The sequence below is a fragment of the Astyanax mexicanus genome, chromosome 18 (assembly GCF_023375975.1).
Source record: "Astyanax mexicanus isolate ESR-SI-001 chromosome 18, AstMex3_surface, whole genome shotgun sequence".
Classification (NCBI taxonomy): Eukaryota; Metazoa; Chordata; class Actinopteri; order Characiformes; family Acestrorhamphidae; genus Astyanax; species Astyanax mexicanus.
The window spans coordinates 19,293,582-19,316,781 of NC_064425.1; the positions used below are offsets into that span (position 1 = coordinate 19,293,582).

A 23,200-nucleotide genomic window follows, 5' to 3' on the forward strand; every position below is an offset into this window, starting at 1 on the left:
TGCAGTGCTCTGCATTTTACATAGTTTTTTTCTTTTGGTTAAAAAGCTAAATGTAACAAATCAACTACACACTAAAAACTGTCATAAACAGAGATGCCATCAAGCACAGTTTGATTGGTGCTGCTCATGCTCTGGATGTTACTGAGTCATGCACATGTTCTGTGCTTTTGTAGGTCATTGTAAACTCTGCTCAAAAAACAAATTGTGCAAAAATAGTGGGTGGGGATTAGTATGACTGTGAAATTAGATAGCTTACACTCTTTCTTAAGTTTCTGTCCTGATAACACAAACTGAATAGAAAAGCTATACCTGTAATATAGGTTAGAATGAACCTATTTTGCATGTTTTGCATGTACTGATGTACTTACCACAGACATAGTATTTTTTATGAGACTCTTTATTACATTACATTGCCTTGCACTCATTTCTCTGGCCTTGTTTCAGTGTTTTTTTTTTATTCATTCCAAAAAGTGTTTTATGCTGTATGTTTTGACTGCAGCTCTGCATCAGGAATTATAATACAAGTTCAGATCTTAGTCTGCGGATCTTGTGCATAGCTGTGATTATTACATTACCAATGTAACGGATATGTAGTAAGTTTTGTTGATTTTAACAAATTGAAAACCTCTGGAATATAATCAAGAGGAAGATCACAACCATCAAACCAAGATGAACTGCTTGAATTTTTGCACCAGAAGTGGCATAACATTATTCAAAAGCAATGTGAAAGACTGTTGGACAAAAACATGCCAAGATGCATGAAATTTGTGATTAAAAACCAGGGTTATTCCACCAAATATTAATTTTTGATCTCTTAAATCTTTATGAACATGAACTTGTTTTCTTTGCATTATTTGAGGTCTGAAAGCTGCATCTTTTTTTTTTATTTCAGCCATTTCATCATCTCATTGTCTGCAAATAAATGCTCTAAATGACAATCTTTTTATTTGGAGTTTAGGAGAAATGTTGTCCGTAGTTTATAGAAGAAAACAACAATGTTTATTCCAGAGAAACTGGACAAGGTTGAGTGAGGAGAAGGGAAGGAGTCAGCATTATAGGGAAGAGAGAGATGACATCTGTTGACATGTAACCTACATTTACTGTTTGTGGCTGAGCAGGTTCTGCAGGACCTTTACGTATGTGTACGTGAGCCACAAGGCTGTTCCTCTCAGGGCTAGGCATGCAGTGCTGCAAGCTCAATCATGCCTTATTCTGTCATTTAACCCAGTTTTGTTACTTGACAAGTGCTTCTTTTAGGCTATCCATCCCTAATACCCTTTACATGTTTATCTACCCTACATGTACTGTAGTCCTGACTAGACTACTCCATGTGAGTGACATGGAGTGCTGTGTAGCTCTGAGAGAAGCACAATAACGCAGTAAAAAGCATGACCTAACACAAGGTCAGCGTGACGTTCCCCTGGCACACCGCAGTCTATAGGGATACCAGACAAACGAGACAAGCAGGTATTAGCAGCCATGGTAGATGGACAAATGAGACCAAACCAATTGAGGATTTCTTCTGAAACTCTTCTCAGTTTTCAGAGGCCCTCAGAGGCCTAAACTCTGCTATTGGCCTCTAAACACACCCAGACCTCATGGTGGTGAAAAGAAGTAATAAGCACAGATTCCAGATCCTGCTTGCAGGCTCTAAGAGTCCTACATTAGTTAAGTTAGCTGTAATGATTGCTCTTGTCTCAGTGCATGTTTTAAAGTCTGCTCCAGTCTGAACACCTGTAAATGTTTTGGGGCAGTTTCTTGATTTGCTGTCTTTTTAAAACATCAGAAACATGTGAAAGTTGGATTTAAAGGCCCAGAAGATATTTGAAAGTGGATTGTGCTAATATATTGAGTCAAAGTGTAATCTGTTGTGTTTACAAATTAACAATTAGTCAACACCAAGTAGTCAAATCCACATTTTTTAAATTCATTTTGTTGACTAATCGTACAGTCCTAAACTGAACTAAGCAGTCTTTTGCTGGACCCCAGAACACTGCAGTCTGCTGGGTGATGGAAAGGCAGATCAAGCTGATGGCTACTGTCTGCAAGACCTAACCAGCTTATACCAAGCAAACATTGACTTCCTACATTATTAACAGATGGCAATGCAAGTGGAACAGAATAACTAATAATAACCTGCACCAAGCCCACCTCACTATTTGTAGTAGAATGACACCTTACCTTGAGATTAGATGGAACCTATATACTAGATGCTGCATTGGACATACAAAGTTAACTTACTTCTCTCTATTATCTTACTTCTCTCTATATTAACAGATTTCACAATTTAAAACCAAGTACTAACATCTTCAAGGACATCTTCACCCTAAACTATCAGTTACACAAATAATGAACTAATCTGCCAAAACAAGAAAAAGAGAACAAGTCTCAGATTAAAAGAAGGCTTCTCAAAATGGCGAGAATTAATGGCTGGAACACCATGATCGTCTTCTTTATAAGTATTTTTGCATGTAGCTGTCAAGCATGTAACACTCACATTTCCTGCTCCAAGTATAGGAAACAGCTGGCCCCTCAGAGCAAGCTGGCCATGCGTTGGGGGTGACTTGGGGAGGATCCAGAATCTAGGAAGAACTTGTGACCTTTTCATGGACCTTTTATGCAGTAGTAGAGTCATTGCACAAGAGAGATGAGCGATTCTGTAAACATGACATGACAACAGCAACATCTCAGATTACCAGACCAGATGGGTAGAGGAGAAAGGGACTTAATGGGACGAGTAGACCATGTCTTGCACAACCCCAAGTGTTGCCATGTTCCCCTGAGATGAAGTGAAGTGTTTTGCACATGGTTGATTTAGCTGCAGGTGAAGTGAGGAATGGAGCATCTTGTGCTGTTATGGAAAGAGCTGGGCAAGTGTACTTGTGATGTAATAGATCATGTGGATTCTTTTTGGCACGTCCACAGCAGACACCAGCATCCCACACCCTCATGCATGTTAGTCTCCTTGTGATGACTTGCAGTTTAATTATTTACCTTATAATTTCGAAAAAACTTAGCTCGAGAGCAGCTTCTGCTGGAGGCTGTTTTTTTGATGGTCATCATATTTGCAAAACTATTATATGCTGCAGTTGATACTGGATGATGGTCCACCGGTCTAGTGATGCTGTTCATGGTGGTCGACCAGCATGGTCACACTCAGTAATACAGGTGGGTCATGCTTGTAGACCAGTTAAATCCTCCAACTCAAATGAAAACATATATACACAACATATGTTGCTCAAAAGATAAGCCTGCTTGCAGAGCGTAAGTCTGTGTATAAACACAAGTTTATAGTATGAGCTCCCCTAGGCCACCCCAAATATTGTGGAATTGAAAAACTCTTCAGTTCACCAACCATTAGCACATCCTTAATCTCTTCCATCCTAGACCGCTGCCTAACAAAGCCAGACAGCACAGCTTCATACTTTAAAGAAATTAAACACAAGATAATAAACACGCTTGTCAAACCACCAGGGAAATTATTTAATTAAGACTCCTCTTCATTAATCCATTCCACTGAGATCGTCTTGGGTCTTCCCCTTAGATATTATTAGGCATGATTACAGTTACAAGGTCAAAGATGAAAAGGGTGTTAAGGGAATATGTCGCAAATGGTGACGAAAGTAATTTTCTGTAATTAACAGTCAGCTATAACCACAAAATGTTTAGAGGTGTAGAATTATGTCACAGTTCTCCAAAAAAAGCTTAGGGGAGGAGTCAGGAATCCAGTGCAGTCAGTTTTCTGTTTAGCCTGAGGTTGAACTAAGACGTCTTAATCACCGGAAGAAGGACGTAAGCTTACAGTGACGTTATTGTCAAAGATGGCTTTGAGCCAAACAGAACAAGGATGGTTTCTTTGGCGACAAACAGATGTATTTGCCTGGTTTCGTAAATAGTGTTACTTGTAAATGAAGAAGGGATTATGATGGGTTGACTGTTCATGTTTTTATCATTTAGCCTGTTTACAAGAGAGTAGCCTGCTTTTACTGTAATAGAGAACTACTGTCTAGCCTTTGTTCTTGTACTTGGGGCTACATATTCTGTACACTGTATTCCACTGCATTAACAGGCCAAATAGTGTCTGGTTAGAAAGACTGACCTTAATGAACTCCAGTCACCAGGCTCTTTCCCAACGGAGAAGCAAAGATCTTCTTCAAAAGAGCTTGCATTATTGAATTGGTTGAAGTTGCTGTTGCTAAATTTAGTTTTCCTGTTTGTGTTCTATTTGCCTCTAAAGTTATTCATAGCCCTTGCACAACTGTCTATAGAAAACAACAGCATGAACTAGAGTGCACTCAGAGCTTGTCAAAAGAAACAAATCTTTTTGTTTTTTTAATGACTTAACGGTCTTGATTCAAGTAAGTTTATTCAGAATAGTGTATGAATCAAAAGTAGTTTTCTGCACACGAAAGAAAACAGAAGTCAATATCATGTCTTTTTAATTGTGACTATAATTATAATTTTACTATAAGGCTTTACTTAAAGAGTGAAGAGAGTTGGAGTTATATATTGTGTACATATTTATAGTTAAATTGGATTGGTTTAAGCTAGTGGGGATGCACTACTTTACTGCTGCTCAAATATTAATTTAAGAGCCAGAGTGTTCCCAGAGTGCTGTATCAAGGCACCTCTGTGGGAAGGAAAAAGTGTGGCAGAAAACGCTGTACAACGAGAAGAGGTGACCGGACCCTGATGAAGATTGTGGAAAAGGGCCAATTCCAGACCTTGGGGAACCTGCGAAAGCAGTGGACTGAGTCTGGAGAAGAAACATCCAGAGCCACCGTGCACAGGCGTGTGCAGGAAATGGGCTACAGGTGCCGCATTCCCCAGGTCAAGCCACTTTTGAACCAGAAACAGTGGCAGAAGCGCCTGACCTGGACTACAGAGAAGCAGCACTGGACTGTTGCTCAATTTTTGCATGTCATTCGGAAATCAAGGTGCCAGAGTCTGGAGGAAGACTGGGGAGAAGGAAATGCCAAAATGCCTGAAGTCCAGTGTCAAGTACCCACAGTCATTGATGGTCTGGGGTGCCATGTCAGCTGCTGGTGTTGGTCCACTCTGTTTTATCAATGGCAGGGTCAATGCAGCTAGCCATCAGTAGATTTTGGAGCACTTCATGCTTCCATCTGCTGAAAAGCTTTATGGAGATGAAGATTTCATTTTTCAGCACGACCTGGCACCTCCTCACAGTTCCAAAACCACTGGTAAATGGTTTACAGACCATGGTATTACTGTGCTCAATTGGCTTGCCAACTCTCCTGACATGAACCCCATAGAGAATCTGTGGGATATGGTGAAGAGAATGTTGAGAGACGCAAGACCCAACACTCTGGATAAGCTTAAGGCCGCTATCGAAGCATCCTGGGCCTCCATAACACCTCAGCAGTGCCACAGGCTGATTGCCTCCATGCCACGCCGCATTGAAACAGTCATTTCTGCAAAAGGATTCCCCACCAAGTATTGAGTGCATAACTGAACATAATTATTTGAAGGATGACTTTTTTGTATTAAAACACTTTTCTTTTATTGGTCGGATGAAATATGCTAATTTTTTGATATAGGGATTTTTGTTTTTTCTTTACTTTTTTGCCAAAATCATCAATATTAAAACAGTAAAAGGCTTGAACTACTTCAGTTTTGTGTAAAGCATCTAAAATATATGAAAGTCTAATGTTTATCAGTACATTACAGTAGATAAGATAAGATAATCTTTTATTAATCCCACAATGGGGAAATTTACAATGTTACAGCAGTACAGAGGAAAGGACAGAGAAACAGATCAGGAAAAAAATAAACAAATAATGATAAATCTATATATACAAAAAACTATTACAGGAAATATATAAAAGATACTTAAAAAATTATATATAGTATATAGAAAACATATATACATCTAGTGCATAGAGATATGATTGTGGTAGGGTGGACCAGTATTATTGCATAAAGAGTAACAGTGAATAAATATCAAATAAATAGTAGATAAAAGGGTGAGAACAATATTGCACGTTAAACATATTGCACAAATGGTGATAAGGGGATCACTGTACATGTAATGTACAAATAATGAACTTTATCACAATATGCTAATTTTTTTTTTTAGAAGGACCTGTATATGGGGGTGCCCAAACTTTAGCATGCTCTGTATTTTTCTGTTTCCTACCACTAGTGCGGAGTAGGGACCGTGTAGCTGTTGCCAGCTGCTCTGGCTGTGGGCTGTCTATAGGCCCTGCTGTGGAGCTCCGCCTGGAGCACATGGCCGAGCCTTCAGTCCGCCCACATGAAGTTAGTTGTGCTGCTCCACAGCGCCTAGAGCACAGATCAGCCAGCGTGCCCCCTCAACTTCACTGAAACTGGAATTTCTTTTCTGAAGCTTCTGCTACTTTAGTGCACTTGGTAAGGGTATTTATTACTTTTTTTTACTGTAAAATAAGGACGGTACTTTTTTATGAGGAACTTGTTTTTACCGACCAGCTTTTTGAGCGCTGTTTTAATAAGACTGATATCTGTAGTGAATGCTTGAGAGTTTTGGAAGAGTCTGGGATCCTGCCTGGTTCATCTTCAGTTCGCTCACTGTACTTACTTTAGTGGAGTCGTTTTGGGTTCCTGTTCGTCGCTAAAGGAGTTTTTAGACGCTCCAGTGCGTCGTTTGGCCGTTTTTGGCTTGTTTTCCTCCTTCCAGAGTGGACTAGTATGGCTGTGGGAGAGAGGTGCTGAGGGTCTCCAAGTCTCAGCCATGACCCTGGCTCGACTGGCCGCCTCGGAGAGCCTTGCTGCGGGACAGCTCTGCTCATGCTGCGGCGCTAAACTCACCGCAGCCCCGGTACACACGCACACACAGCAGCTGTAAGTACACTAATGTGTCTGTTGTCTGCTTTAACTGAGCCGGGTGTTCTGTCGAGTTGTGCTACCCATCGAGACGTGCTTTCTAAAAGCACTGCGCATGCGCTGACCACACTTTTTGATTTATTTCTCATGTTTTTTTTTTTAGATTAATGTTTTTTGTGCATTAAACAACCTGGACTCGCTGTCATTGCACAGAAGTGTAAATTGACATTAATAATAATCTATTTATTTATTTATTTATTATTATTATTATTATTATTATTATTACAAAAGCAGTTTATAATGACCTCTCATTGCCATAACTTTAACATGATACAGTGATGTGTGCTATCCAAATATACTAACCTATATCTACTGGGGCTATGCTCTAATATGGCGTTTCTTTTGTATTTTTGCAGTTAAATATACACAAGGGTAGCCAGGTTTGACAAGGTAGCCAAACTCGACAGAACACCGGTAACAAGCTCATGTGTGGGTTTATGTTATAGAACTGTGTAGAACTAGCAATTAGGTGACTAACCTGGGTTAGTTAAGGCTAAACAACTAACTAAGCAGCGTTAATTTAGTTCAGCATGACAGGAGTGAAGCTTCTTAACACATGTACGGGATTCTCCAATAAGCTTAATTTTAGTGACGGTAAGAGAAATGAAGAAACATGTTGGTTAGCTAACTAGCGACTGAATGTGAAGTATTTCCCAAACGTGTGACGCAGCAGGACGTGATGAACTTCCTCTGTATTGGGAAAGTTTGTGTGTGATTCACCTGGTTAGTGCTACCTGCGCTGGAGCCGGTCTGATGAGCCTTGCAGACACTATTATCTAGCTGACTCACCAGAAAAAAACAAAATTTTCCCCCCTTTCAGACATTGAGAAATTACTTCTATCGCATACTATCTACATTATCTGTTTTTGTTGATTTGCAGCATCACATGTTGCAATCCTTCAGCCTGTATGGATAATAAGTTTTGAAGTGTCTATGTCTAGGGCCTGATTATTAACAATATGCTCTTAATTTGCATTTTATTCAGTTAGACTTTAATAATATTAATAATAATAATAATAATAATTTATACCTGGTATAAATAAATATATTTTCTATGATAAAATATATTATATATTTTGGTACTGTTTTGACGTAAAATTCCCTTTATTTTTTATCTTCAAATGTATGTATAAAATACATATATGCCCTGCTGTGTATATTAAAATATCTATTCTCATATGTTGTTCCTATCACCACTACAGAAAACTGTACTAACTTTATAAGTTTCTCTAGTATGGTAGTTTCTGTCAAACCACTCCTCATGACTTGGTTTACATCTTAACCATTTATTAATGCAAATTATTTTAAATGTCCTTCATCCATTTTGAAATGTTCTTAATTTACCAACAGTTAGAAAATGCAGAGGAATCTGAACTGAAGATGCATGTTTAGGCTTTTTTTATGTACAGTACAGTTGTGATTGTGTACAGTGACAAACCACAGTGGCAACCTTATACCACCCACAGATTTTGCATGTTTCAAAAACACTCAAGTGTGGTGGAATGATTGTGCAGAGTGTGAAAACCAGTCTGATGTCTTCAGGAAATATTTGAGAAAGGTGTTGATGGGTTGGTTGATGCCCTTGGTGGTTCATTGCTTATGTTGTTTTTTAGAGCTATGAGGGGAAATCCTGCCTGTGACTGAAACATCACATGACTAAATGCAGTATTCTTCCTGGTGGGAAGCTATTCACGGTGCTATCGCTTCAGGTGACAGCAGAAGTTGTGATAACAAAGTGTCAGACTTATTAGTTTCACAACTTTTACAGCAAGATTCGTTTAAACTATCATATATCAGATTTAGTTTGTTGGTGTTGTATATCAAACATTTGGAAATGCACGGTTTTATAGTGCAACTGAGCTATAACAAATACAAAAAGGGAAAAAAATATGAGCCCAGGTGCCTAGTTTTAAGGGGTGCTAAACATTTTTCATACAAAACGCAATGAAAGACCTTTAAAATTGAATGAGGGATGTGTTGCTTAAAGAGTTTTCAGTACAGATAGTGTGTACAGAATAAACAGCCTTGGACAAGTCTAACAAGCTAAAGAATATGGTGTGTTTGGAACACTGTATCCAGCTGGGATTTACAGCCTTTTCCCCCTAATTTAGCTATTTCTGTCTGCCTTGCATCAAATTAAGGCGGTTAGATTGTATTTGCTGGATAAACACACAATGTCTAGAAGGAGGAAGGTTAGTCTGATGTTAAACTGTTTGTTATAGACCGTTAAATACACACAGGCACACACACACACTAGCACATGTGTGCTATAGTCTACACCAGCTGTAGGAAATGTGTTTTCTACAGAACTTTGCTGAGTCTGGCTTTCTTCCTCAGAGCTGTCAGACCAAACAAACCAAAGCTGATGTGGGAATAAAATTGTAGTAAAGTATCAGATAGGTGAGATAATATAGCCAGATATATTTCCCTTTCTTAGAAGGATTTAGGTAAGGTGTGTACTAAAACATGTGAATACATATAAAGAGCCTGGAATCAGTTTATAAAATAAGGATGGGTGTGTATGTGTATGTGTCAGCAGGGCTTTAATGTTTAACTGGTAGTTGCAGCAGGTTTCTAGGCGAGGAAGTGCTATGTCGAAACCTGAAATTTAAAAGCATCCTCCTGTTCTGTTCTCTTGTGTCTTACTATGAAGAGGCACAGAGAATATGAATGTGGCAAGGCTTGTGTAAGTGTGTGCTGTGTTGGCAGCTGCATTGGGAAGTCAATTTCGACTGTAAGCGTGTGATGTTCCAGTGAACTGATGCGTCACATAGTTGTTACTTCCTTAAGTTTCTTCAGAACAGTGAATGGTCATTTTAAAGAATTTAAGGCTTTTTCCTGTTTACAAACACCTGGCCAGGCAATGTGATTTTTTGGCAAAATTCATAGGACTGTGTACTCGTTCCAGTCCCATTATATTGGCTTGTCAGCAGAACTTTTAACTCTTGGTTTAACACTATAATTTTTAGGCTTTGTAGGTCATTTTTTTTAGGTCATATGTTCTATTGTAAGATAGAACGAAGAGATTTTCTACCAGAAATTACATCTAGTTTTGACCATCTGAGCTTTAGCATTTCCTGTTCTGTACTCCCCCACCATACTGCCACTATGTAAGGAAGTTCCCTCCCTTTCTGGATAGACAGTTTGGCAACTGTGTGGACCAGTGGTTATCCAGTGTCTGGCTTGAATCTTTTTCCAAAGAGGGTTGATCCTAGTTTTTCTGCAATTTGTTTGGCTGTAGTATCATTATGTGTCTAATGATTAAATTTGATTCAGCTTTATTGTCATCCGAAAAGTACAAGCTAATACAAATTGTTATACTTTTTGTGTATTGTGTGTTCAGTTCTAAATGTTTATGCTTAGAATTATACCAAATATTCTAATTCATTTGCAGGATTTGATATTCTGCAACACATTGAACTATTTCTTTTTTTTTTATTACAAAACCAAATTTCAACTGAATCAGTGTGTGAACTCTGAATAGTACTTCTCCATTGCAGTAGCTGCTGTATGATGGTCATGTATGTCAAGCACAGCTAAGCTAATCCATATCTTAGAAGGTGACAGAATGCAGTTGGGCTCTTTCTCTCAGGCCTGAACTCTTAAGGCCTTTTGGTTGGGCTGAGGCCTGGACCTATATTTATCTCCTCACTAGTGGGAGTGTGACTAATAAGGGCAGAGACAGGTGGGGGTCAGGCATCTCTCCGCCCGCTGGAGGGGCTGACGAGTGGCGCGCTTTGGCCCCTTACATAGTGATTGCCGTGTCCGTGCCCTAACAAGTCCCGGGATGCCAAACGATGCCGCCATCCTGTTTTTGTTGGCCCCGCCCCTTTTTCGTACATCTTCCTAAGCCGAATGCAGACGAGTACAGGCAGGCTGGCTATTTCCTCCTGTCTGACCCATCAGGCCCCTCTTCCCTTTTATTTTTTTTTATTTTTCAGCCCTGACCGTGAGAGTACGGGTGTGAGCATGACCTTACAGAGTTTGCCTGAGTGAAATGTCAGCGGGTGGAATTGCTGCTGTGTATCCTCTATGCCCTCTGAGCTTTCTGCACACAGATAGAGCTCTACTTGTGAAACCCACTGACCCTACTGAAACCAACGCACTGGGTCACATTCTTCACTCTTCACTGGAAAAAGTCCTTCTGTGACTAGAGTGCAGAGCTTTCTCAGCTTTTTTACAGTAGTTGAGTTGTTGCATTATGTGATTATTAAAGAGAAGATAACGTAAACTGCTTGATAATTATTTTTTGAATTGATTGAATATTGCATTATATAAGGTTAATGTAATAACAGATATATGGTGAAGTTATTGTAGTTTGCATTAACATAATTTAGGCTTGACAATAATTGTCATCGACTTATTGTGCAATATATGGACATGACAAATCATTTTTGCACACCCCAATATTGCCCATTGTAGTTTTGTTAGCAAAAAGTGTTTATTAAAGTGCATGAGGTAGTATGTCAGCTTTATTCATGTATTAAAATTCCACTGAACTTGTAAGGGCATAATTATGCTATAATCATTATATATGTGGCATGAAATGGTCCTAAAATTACAGTAGTATTGATTATTGCAGTAATCTTTGGGACAGATATATCATCTAAACATAAATGGTCATCATTACAGGCTTATAGTAACTACAGCTGTAAGTTTTGAACCTATGATTACTTTGCATACAGTTGGAAATGATGAGCAGAGATGTTATACAGTAGACACCAAACTGTAGGAGCCTATCAATAGCCTCCATTCGTTCACTGTGCCATTTCAACTATATTTAGCTGAGCATATTTAGCCGCAAGCCTGCTGCCTAGATCTTGACACTGCACACTGTATCGTGTGTGTAAAAGGCACTGACACTTTCAGAAGCCTCTTCATGAAATAAAATACAGTATAAAAGTGTCGTCGTCTTCTTATTGCTCAGTTGCTTGACGTTGTCTGTTCCTCTCCTCTGTCATTTCCCGTTTGTGTTTTTCAACAGCACTCAGTTAATCATCTCCCAGGTCAGACATTATTGAAGCCAGATGCAGTAGAAAAACGATTGGATGAGCGAGCCAGGGAGAGAGAGGGGGGAAATTCAGGCGAGAAATGAGTGAGAAGATAAGTGAGAGAGAGAGGGAGGAAACAGCTGGGTCAGGGGTGAGTGGGTTATGGGAAATGAGCTCAGTGTTTTTGTTTTTCTTTGTTTTTCCCCGGGCCCAGGCTCCATTCTCTTGCCTTGTGCAAATGTCGGCGAAATCCTTCTGCCCTGGGCTCCTGAGAGGAGGCTGGGCTGACGGCGGGCCGGCTGTTTCCTCCCGCTTTAATCGTGGCCCTTTTGAAGTGGCTGGGGGGCTTTTACTGGGTGAGGAACTGCTGTTTAGTCAGCAGTCCAGTGGCCACAGCTCCGTCAATGGAGATTCTCACAGACTGCTGATGGTGAAGGTGCAGCTTTAATAGTAACTGTTACAGGCCTACTTATGCTGCCCCGCTCTGTCATTGAGCTCTGAGTAGAGGCCAGATTTACACCTAGGAGTGTCTGTTTAAACCTTGTCCTTTTTGGAGTCTGTTAGTGCTAGGGGTGTGACAAAATAAAGGTTGGTTTGATTGCATTAAGTTTAAGGGATACACTAATGTGCTAATTGTGGACCAATGTCTAATTTTTTGTGTACATATCTGCTAATGTCTATCCTTGTACAGATTGATAAAAATACATTGTTGTGTCAGTACCACCTCCTGTTTTACAGCTTTGAATCTGATATTAAAGAAAACAATTACGCCATATTATTGTGAAATGATCAGAGCCAGGGTGAGCCGTGCTTGCTCTTAAAATGTAAAGGAGCTGTAAAGGCTTGTAAAGGTTTAAAGAAGTCAACGTGAAGGTTATTTCAGTTTAAAAAACATTCTTTATGAAATAAAAAACGATCAGGCTATGGCCCAGGTATTACAAAGTCCAGGAACCGAAATTTATACATGGTTACCCAACCCACAAACCTGTGTTCAGTGACCCAACAACCACCAAACATCTGAACTCTACTTATAAGCACAATGCACCAGTAAGCTAATCTCTCTGCTTTAGTATGTACTGAATTAAAAAAATTTCCTGAAGATTGTTCTCATTGGGAAATCATTGTAAGGTCAGAGATTTGCGACTCTGTTTACTTGTCTTGATGTCACAGATGTTCCCATAAAGGACTAATGTGATTAACTGTGCCCTGCTTTGAGATTCCATTCTCTGCAGAGGGTTCTCACTGAAAGTCCAGCTGTAAAACATTGTCCTACAGAGGCAGGGATAAACCCCCAACACACACAAATACGAACTGTTTGTTCTGTGTGTGTGCATGAGCGAGCCAGCTGCCATTCTAAGACTGGCCACAATGGACTGTTTTGGTAGTACTGCATTGTCCAGTTTTAGTGATTTTTTTTTCTCTCTCTCTCTTTTTTTCAGTATCAGTGAAAATTTCCTCACAGTCAAAGGCGCTGCTGTCTTCTTACCCCGTGGAAATGGATCTTCACCCTCCTCAGTGCCCCGTGTTACACAGCGGCGGAATAAACACACAGGTTTGCTACACAATTTCTTTCTTCACTCATACATACATATACATTTGTAATAATTAAATTACTGCAGAACATTGGAGTTTGTTAGTAGTCTGATCAATGCATTTACATAAACTCGGATGAACAGATAATGGGAAAACTCAATAAACAGATTTTTGCTTTCCACCCAGCCAGTACACTTATAGAATAAGACATGATGTAAACATCATATAAATTATCAACTTCGTGCTCTGATTTTTTTTAAATACATCATGCTGCAATATGAACAAAAACCAGTATAAAGATTAAGATTATTTGAATTCTTCAGTTTCAGCTCCTAAAGTGTTTTGTTGCCGTCTCACAGGTGCTTTGTGTTTGCTTATTACCGGCACCAGGGTCTGTCGAGTCGAGAATACATGGATTTTATCTCAATCATATTTCACAGTCCATTTCTTTATTAGATTTCTTAATTTGATGTTTAGATTACTTAAATAATCAGACAACTGCAGTGATCCAGTTATAAACATGCATGAATATCACAGTGATCCATTAGCAAGATCACTCTCATGCTCACAGTAATTGCAGAAGTACTCCTATGCATCAGCCTCAGTGCTTACTGGGTAGAAAAACATGGTCACCAGAGCAGCAGCCTGGTGGAATGTGGTCTGGTCATGGGGCAGGAGGCTAATGCATAGGACAGGCTATTTAAGAGAAGTGTTCCATAGGCTTGTCCTTAAGGGTGAAGGACTGATTATTTCAGTGAGTGCTGCGCATGTTTGAAGATAGCATGTGTATTTCAGTTCATGCCTGTGGGAACTTCTTTCTGGATCGTTTGAGCTACTATGGCAGTGCTTTTAGTTGAACATCACCAGTAATCCTAATAAACCTTAAAATGTATATTTCTCTAAAGAGAACATTTTTACATAATCAAATCCAAATTACGTTGTACAGGAAATCTGTATGTTGGACTATTTAAAGTGTACTGAACAGGAAGTTTGATTTGCATCTTAAAATAAGTGAATCTCTGTGCTGAAAAGCATGCATAGTGGTAAATAGTTTTGGGGAGTCCATAAGACTACTGTAGAATTTGTGTTTGTAAATGACAGCTTTTAATAAGCCTGTTGATTTCTACTTAGGAGACCTCCAGCAACACCTGCAGACAATGTTCTCTTTACTGCGGCCAGAAGACACCATCCGCCTGGTAAGCACCATTCCTCAGCTCCATTCAGTAAAGAGAGAGAAGCCTGATGGGACTGTAAATTTCTCACTCTCTGTCTTTCTCTCGCTCTATCTCAGGCGGTCCGGTTGGAGAGTGCCTATCCTCAGTGTACGCGGTACATGGTGGTAGTGTCCACCAATGGCAGGCAGGACACTGAAGAGAGTGTGGTCCTTGGCATGGACTTCAGCAGCTCAGACTGGTCAGTCTCTGTCACGTGGAAAACTTGACCCACCTTAAAACCCCCTTCCCCTTATTTTATGTATGAAGAAGTTGTTTTGTGAGTTGACATTCACATGTTCTTTGTTGCTGTCTCTTTTGTAGTCTTTGCACAGTTGGGCTGGTTTTACCCCTCTGGAGTGACACTCTGATTCACTTGGATGGAGATGGGTAAGGATGCACAAAACACCCAAGAATTTGCTTTATGTGATCAGCGCAATTTTCCACCATCAGCACTGAGACTGAGTCTTTCTCCTTGTGTATCAACAGTGGCTTCAGTGTGTCCACAGTCAACAGAGTTCATGTCTTCAAGCCTGTTTCTGTCCAGGCCATGTGGTGGGTATCATTACAGTTTCCTTTTTTAGTTGACTTGTTATCTAATCTTTGTTTTCATTCCCTGAATCCATTTTCCTATACTATTCCTATACTTTCTTTTTTCTTTCAATTTAACTACTCTTCTATCTGTCTCACCTCTCTTTCTGTCTTTTAGACAGCAATGCAGTCTTTGCACTGCCCTTTTCTTTCGTGATTCATGTGTACTCTGTCTGCTTGTCTTTCTCATCTTCTCATCTTTCTGATTCACTCCTCTCTCTCTCTCTCTCTTGGGTCTCTCACAGGTCAGCGCTGCAGTCCTTGCACAAAGCATGCGAAGTAGCGCGGTGTCATAATTACTACCCAGGCAGCCTCTTTCTGACGTGGGTGAGCTACTACCAGAGCCGCATCTGCTCTGAACAGCACTGCGTCAACGAGTGGAACGCCATGCAGGACGTGCAGTCCTATCGTGCAGACTCACCTGTGCTGTTTACAGACGTGTAAGTGCCCACATTTACATATAAAACATGCACACAAGCCGCGTTCAAGGAAGCATGTTGTTTTGGTGCCTGAACTAGAATTAGCTGGAAAATTAATCATGCCCCACTGGTTTATCATGTAACACCCACGCAGTAGCGGCGCCTGATCTGCCCTCGGTTCTGTCCATTCAGAGTGTTTGTGACAAGCATGTGATGATCCCAAAAACAGCCACACAGAATGTCAGTAAACAGAATCCAGTCAAAGATGTCATCATCTCATAATGTGATCACCTAAATATGAAATGCTGTTTTTATTAAAGTTGATTAACCATGTTTCATAATTGTTTGCCCCCTCACTAGAGCTTCTAGGATATAGCCTAGACATTTATTTATGCCGGTATCATAAGGGGGGGGGTATTTCCCGCCGGTTGGAGGTATTCCCACGTGCATATGTTTTTATCTTCTTACACACATGGCCAGAGCTTAATATAGCTCCTCTCTGAGACGGCTTGATTTACAATCGGAAAAAGCGCGAGACGGGTAGGTAGACAGACACACAGACAGATGGAAACAGGTGTTCAAAAAAGAAACAAGCCAGAAAGGATGGACAGAATATAACAGGGTGCAGTTAAGAAGTTTTACCAGTCTAGACCGGGGACCTGGAGACAGAGATCAAGATGTACTGGGTGAACTTGCTGCTAGGGGCTAGGGAAGAAGGTCAGAAGGTGTTGATTTTCCTTGAGAGTTGCTGGCTCGTCAGTTCTGCTGAAGCAGCTTTGCCCATATTAAAGTGTTTATCGCTACAGCTTCTGTTGGGCTGGTGGGTGAGGGTAGGGATGTCCAAACAGCACGTATGTTTGTCTACTAAGCAATCACTTCAATACATACAATAGAAGAGAATTTGGCTCCTATTAGGCCCTCTGCCAAAAGTAAAATAGCAGCAGTGGTATTGTCTCCATTCCTCAAAAAACATGCTGTGATTGAAAAAGTTTGAACTGTTTCGTTCACATGTGAAATTCAGAGAAAGAGTAACTCTACACCACCACTTCTCTGTAAGGCTAGCTGAATGCTGGTGGCCCGGCCCTTTTCTCAGACACTCTATCAAGTGTGCACACAAACAACATGAGAACATGAGGCAGTCAGGTGGACTTCTCACCCAAAGTTGCATAAACAGGCGTGCATACACTGAAGCGCATGCTGAGAAGGCTGACCTACATTTAGTGTTATTTTTACTGCTTTTTTTTCCTCTCCTAAAAAAAAGTCCCAATTAGATCTCTTGTTGCTATCAGCTCAGGGCCTCTTGTTGTAATCAGTGACCCACACAGAAGTGAACACAGAGTCCCTTACCTTAATGCCAGTAGTCTACTATTCTTTTCTTCTTAATATTATTAATTTTTTTTTCCAGAGAAAATGAAAAAATAAAAATGTGTTTTTGCTTTTAAACTTTTCTATCTCTATACTAACTTTTTTATGGAATATTTTTTCAATATAATTTTCTCTGTACCATTTTTTTAACCCAATTTTCACATTTTTCGTCCTGTGTTACTGTATTTTAATATTAGCATATTTTTATTTTGATATAATATAATCAGAAGGTGGGGTTACACTTAGACTGGAGCAGACCTCTTTATTATATAAAGTAACTTGAGTTTAGTCAAGCTGTCAGCAACTCCATAGTTAATCATACTGTTATGGATTATGTAGGGTTGTTCTGTTTTTTTTGAGAAGTCTGATGTTAGCATAACATGGCTGATGTGATTTAATATTGGCAATATTTGTATTCAGGTTCAGTCAGTGTGTCACATTTATTTTCTGGACTGGACCGAACAGAGTTCCAATACTGCTTAAAACTTTTACTGTTGAAACATTACAGTAATTGGACAAACTGTGGATCTAACACACTTGGTCTGGGAAAAGAGGACGGGCCAAACATGATGAGTAGACAATCCTCTGCCCCTGGTCTCTACTTGTGCTGAATCTGGCATGCATTTGACAACATAGCAGACATTCTTGGCTTCATTCTTTATAGAATTGAAGGGAAAGGAACCACAGTGTCCCATGTTTTCAACAGTCAATGGTCTACACTATAATGATCAGCTTATTAGTAAAAATGTTGGAACAGCTACAATGTATTTTCTTAAATTAGTAACTTGTCTGATAATCAAATATGCTGTCATGTGCTCTGTCCTGAAAACAGGCCAACGGAGAGAGAGCGTACGGAACGATTGATTAAGACCCGTCTGAGGGAGATCATGATGCAGAAGGACCTGGAGAATGTCACATCTAAAGAGGTACACAGCAGCATTAATTTCACAAACTTTTGAACTCTCATCTTCGGCACCTCGGAGTCACAGATTAGATTATTTAAGTGGACTCCGAGCTGTACTATCTCTGTAGTGGACGAGTGACTGCTGGGGTTTGGTTGTGTGCTGATAAGCTGGTCTGTGTTGTTGCTCTTAGATCCGTACTGAGCTGGAAATGCAGATGGTGTGTAATCTGCGGGAGTTCAAAGAGTTCATTGACAACGAGATGATAGTCATTCTGGGCCAGATGGACAGCCCCACGGAAATCTTTGATCATGTCTACCTGGTGAGAGGCTCCTCAAGTCTTTTCTGACCCCAGCAGCTGAATAGAATTGAGTGTTTTTTTTAGCTTACACTGCTTTTAAAAGTATGTGCTTAAACGTGCATCTCTCTCTCTCTCTCTCTCTCTGTTACTCTAATTCAGGGTTCAGAGTGGAATGCATCCAATCTGGAAGAGCTCCAAAGCAGTGGGTAAGTGCTATTGTTTTGGCCATCTCGTTCAAATCAATACATCCGGCCTGCTTTAGTGAACTCATTGTTAATTTTATACCTCTCCCTTCATGTTCTTCAGAGTTCGCTACATCCTGAACGTGACGCGGGAGATTGACAACTTCTTCCCTGGGCTTTTCGAGTACCACAACATCCGTGTGTATGATGAGGAGGCCACCAACCTGCTGGAGTACTGGAACGACACCTGGAAATTCATATCCAAAGCAAAGTATGGGTTTGAGGTTTTTTTTTTGTATGGCAGCAAAAAACAGCAATTATGTATTAAATACTAAGTGTGGATGCGTGCTCTGTTTGCTGTAGGAAAGTGGGGGCGAAGTGTCTGGTGCACTGTAAGATGGGCGTGAGCCGCTCAGCCTCGACTGTGATCGCGTATGCAATGAAGGAGTACGGCTGGGACCTGGACAGAGCTTTTGAGCATGTCAAAGAGAGACGTTCTGTCACTAAACCCAACCCTTCCTTTATGAAGCAGTTGGAGGAGTACCAGGGCATCCTGCTGGCCAGGTATTGAAACATAAGACTTACATGCTAATACGGTAAAATAAAGCAGGGGTACTGCAGGAGAAATATTTTTTTTAATAACATGCTGATAAGCAGCATATGCATCATATATTGAAACGAAGAGTTGTTAGTTTTACATGCTCAATATAAATTTGGTAAGCATTACACAAACCATTTTGGTTTGTTACATCACTAAAGTATATGAGAGCAGCAGGACATCCTGCTGATCTGGTATTCTGTGACGTTCTTTTCTTTCTCTCACACAAACACACCCTCCTATGATTTATTCCGCCTAAAGTGCTCCAACACTGATGATGCACAATGGAACAAGATTATCTTGAGTTTGCTCTTGAAAAGGGTGCTGGAGGCTAGAATCGCACTTTCCACTGAGTGTTTGTTCAGGGCTTTTCTTCTGCGGTACTCTAAGCTTGTTACGTGTGAATTATGTGGGAGTTTGGGAGTAGTTGCTTGGCCACATTCCTTTCTACGTATCTGTCGGTCACGCTTTGATGTTCATTTCCGTTCACGTGCAACTCTTCCTTTTTGTGCGCACACAAAAAAGGTCAGAACCATTTTACGTTAACACAGAGCGTTTTGTGTAAATATAGTTATTCATATACCTAAAATGAGTACATGAATGTAATAGTCAGGTCTGGAGCCTGCATTAATTTGGTCTTTTGTTCATTTTATGTTAAAGTTTTATAAAGTGTCACCACAGTGGAACCAGATAAACTCATTTAGAGATTGTTGGATTAGATTTAATGCAGATCTATGAAAGTATGTTTCTTTCTTTAACTAAATCTTACTTTTTTTAATTTGCTTTACAGCAAACAGAGGCACAACAAGCTGTGGCGGTCCCACTCCGACGGTGACCTCTCCGAGCAGCAGGAGCCTCTACGCAAAAGTCCTCGCACCCAGGGTTGCTCTGACCCCCACAACAACCACTTCTTCCACCACCTCAAAAGCAGCAGCCCTCCATCCATCCAGAACATGCTCGGCATGGCCGTGCTACAGACTCTTACCAGCCCGCCAGCCACAGCTGACAATACATGCTCGAACTCCTCCACAGTCTCCAACAGTCCATTGTGTGAGCCAACGCAAAATCTCAAACCTGAGCAGGGTTCCGAGGACCCCTTACTGCCTCCTTTACCTCGGCCACGGGCAGCCACTGTGGTGCCCGAACAAAACTTGGTAGAGCGATGCGGTCTGAAAGTAGCAGTGACTGTGCCTATTTCTTGCCCTCACCCTCCTCCTTCCTCTCTTCATGCTCTCTCTCCCTCGGTCAGTCTCTCTCTTCATGCCCTCGAGCCATCCCATCCTGTGCCTGAGCCAAAAACAGACTCTGTCAAGCCAGACCTTGACGGGCCTGATCAGAAAGACTCTTGTCAAACCTCTTCTGGGACTGTGAACGTGGCATTATATCTGGATACTGTGAGCACTGTTAGTGACTCGGAAGGAAAGTTGCCATCTCCAGGGACACCCATGGCTATCAGCCCCTCGGGGGCTCCTCTGGCGCTTGGACTTCCTTTGCCTAACAGTGACTCAGAAAGCTCCATTAATGGAGCTGAGCTTGTACAGAGGACAGCTGGTTCAGTAAACCCCGTCTCCTCCAGCCTCAGCACTGATAGCATCGACTTCTTCAGCGCCAGAGAGAAGTTCCTGGGGCTTTCTCAGGAAGGCCACACACGCCAGTTTCCTGAAGCCAATGCTACACAACGCTGTGTTCGCTCTCGATGCTCCAGCCTGTGCCTGGATGAGGCTAGCACTGCTGCAGTAGAGGAGGTAAGAGTGCCATAACGCTCAGCACTGCACTGCACTCAGCCTGGAGACATGGGTTGAGTGGGTTTGTTACATTACTACTGCAGTGGATGTTTAGTTTCAGCATCTGCAGTTGGAGGCAAGTCAAATTAGTAAAGTACTGCCACCTGCTGGAGGCTTTGGGAATTGCAAGTGTGGCTTCACAATGGCCATCACAGAAACACATTATTAAATAGGGGGGAAAAAATAGGTCTAGGCATCAACTTTCTGTAATTGTTCTAGAATGTATTTATGGTGATAAATTCTAACCTAAGATTTAATTATTTGTATTTGTAAATGTAATTATTTAATTCATTTCAAAATTCTAAAAATGCATGTCTCTCTTTCAGTGCTCTTCACATCCAGAGAGCTCCTGTGCAAGCGAACCTCTCCCTACTGCTTCATCCCATCACCAAGACAACGGCGTGTCTGTGCGGCACATGGTAACTTCACTGGAGTCCATCTCACATGCTCGCAGTCCTCAGCACCGCCCCTCGCTCCAGGAGCAAGGGGAAGTTCAAAAAGAGGAAAGGTTGTCCCTTCCTCCGTCTCCCTCCACACCACCCTGTGAGCGGCCCACCGGTTCAGTGCGTCGTGCTACCGAACAGCTGGAGCTGAGACTACGGCAGGAGCAGGAGAGCATCCCATCTCGCTCGCCTCTGCACTCGCCTTGCTCCAACAGCCCTGACCTGCTCCGACCTTCTGTGGACTCCACCTGCACTGATTCTGTCCAGACCACGTCACAAGGACAGCGAGAAGACCTCCGGCCATTGGACGATGAGGATTCAGGCATAATCCCTGACCCGAGTAGTTCCATGTCCACGTTCCATGAGGTTAGTGCTTCACCAGTGACTGTAAACCCCAGCCTGGAGCCTAGCTCTGCCTCTTCCTCCCTGCTGTGGTTAGAGGGCGTCACTGAGCTGGAGAGCGACGTAGACGATCTGCTCAGGCCAAGCGGACGTCTAGCCCGCAGCAGTCAGGACCTGCAGAAGATTCAGGAGACCCTGAGGGAGCTCCAGGCGTTTCTGTATGAGGCTGGCGGGCTGACCAGCCAAGCTGACACTAAAGAGCAGTTCCAAAGTGGTCAGAGCAAGACGGACGTGGAGCATCGGGCGGAGCCCAAAGCTCCAGCAATGTGGCAGAGAGCCATGGAGATTGAAGCTAGACTCAGGCAAGCAGGCTTAACACCACCATCACTCATGAAGCGCTCTGCCTCCCTGGCCAAGCTGGACCAGCTGGAGCTGTCCATGCATGACTTGAACGACTGGGACTTCCATTCTGCAGCCCCAGTCTCTGAGCCACCCTCTTCTTCCTCCCTCTCTCATTCTCACTCCCACTCACTCGCCCACTGTCCTGATGACGCCCATAAGAAGCAACGTGTTCTACCTCAAAGCCCCTCCAGCCCGCTGCCTGCTGCACACCTGCTGGAGGCCAAAAGGACTGAAGCCTCCACCAGTTCCTCATTCTCATGCTTACAGCCTACACAAGAGGGCGAAGCTGAGCATACTTCCGTCCCGCACACCGTCTCAGTCTGTACACGGCAGCAGCAGCAGCAATACACCAAGCCGCACCCCTCCCGGCGCCTGCGCAAAGCAGCGGACAAGAAAAAGACTGTGACTGTTCTATACAATACCATGTGACCCATACTGAACTGAATCAGGGTAGATGTGTACCTGTGTGTGTGTGTGTGTGCGTGCCATGGCAGGAGCCAGAGACTGTTCGTGTCAGGATCAACATGATCCATACCCAAGCTAAAACTGTGAGCATATGCTACTGTATTTTTGTGCGATAGTATGAGTGTATGTGTCCCACCCCCATCCAGCAGCTTTCAAATATCAATGGAAAAGGAGGGGGTTGTTTCTCAAACCATGCACTTTACCTATTTGTTGTTGTTTTTTTAAATATTGTTAATATTTTTCTGTTTCTATTTTTGGTTGGTTTTTATTTGAAGTGTATTTTTTGCACTGATTTGAAAGGTAGCCCATCTGTATGTGTGTATGTGACTGTGTGCTGGCCTGGTTTTCGTCTGGAGAACCTAAATGACATATGTATTTTTTTTATCTTGTGGCTATTAAATAAATTTAAAATATGGATACATTTTAGCCATGTGTTGGATGATTTTTGTTCCCTAAGCTTTAGAATTTCAGCACCAAGAGAAAGTGGAGTGAAGAACCCTTGTAACGTTTATTTTATCATAGGTCACAGAATTCACATAGTTGTGTAATACATTAACACTTTTAAGTATGTAAACAGTTCACAGTGTGTGCTACTAGCCAGGCTAAAGTACAGCATCTATATAAGCACTGAAACTTAACATCCCAATGAAAACAATTACACATTTTCAATTTAGTTACTTTTTGTAGGGTTGTCATGTAAACAATAAATGTTTCAATTGTGTAATTGTTATAATTGTTATATATAAATGTTATATACGTTTATTTTTGTAGCTTGTCCTTTGTAGC

The 23,200-nt window shown here is 41.5% G+C and overlaps 1 protein-coding gene across 2 annotated transcripts in view; it reads left to right on the forward strand.

The window, feature by feature from the left end:
- The window catches only part of ssh2a (slingshot protein phosphatase 2a), a 30,819-nt gene extending 7,979 nt beyond the window's left edge, over positions 1 to 22,840 (forward strand). The window contains exons 1-14 of one of the 2 annotated variants that reach the window (XM_007236815.4): positions 5,657 to 6,843; positions 13,316 to 13,428; positions 14,541 to 14,605; positions 14,701 to 14,822; positions 14,945 to 15,010; positions 15,110 to 15,175; positions 15,457 to 15,651; positions 17,828 to 17,921; positions 18,091 to 18,219; positions 18,358 to 18,404; positions 18,505 to 18,651; positions 18,744 to 18,944; positions 19,769 to 20,723; positions 21,089 to 22,840. In XM_007236815.4, coding sequence (XP_007236877.3) covers positions 6,734 to 6,843; positions 13,316 to 13,428; positions 14,541 to 14,605; positions 14,701 to 14,822; positions 14,945 to 15,010; positions 15,110 to 15,175; positions 15,457 to 15,651; positions 17,828 to 17,921; positions 18,091 to 18,219; positions 18,358 to 18,404; positions 18,505 to 18,651; positions 18,744 to 18,944; positions 19,769 to 20,723; positions 21,089 to 22,378 — 3,600 coding nt within the window. In that variant the 5' untranslated portion in view covers positions 5,657 to 6,733 and the 3' untranslated portion in view covers positions 22,379 to 22,840. Of the gene's footprint in view, positions 1 to 5,656; positions 6,844 to 13,315; positions 13,429 to 14,540; positions 14,606 to 14,700; positions 14,823 to 14,944; positions 15,011 to 15,109; positions 15,176 to 15,456; positions 15,652 to 17,827; positions 17,922 to 18,090; positions 18,220 to 18,357; positions 18,405 to 18,504; positions 18,652 to 18,743; positions 18,945 to 19,768; positions 20,724 to 21,088 lie in introns of those variants that run through there. The other variant, XM_007236816.4, reaches the window with a different exon arrangement.
- The last annotated feature ends 360 nt before the right edge of the window (positions 22,841 to 23,200 follow it).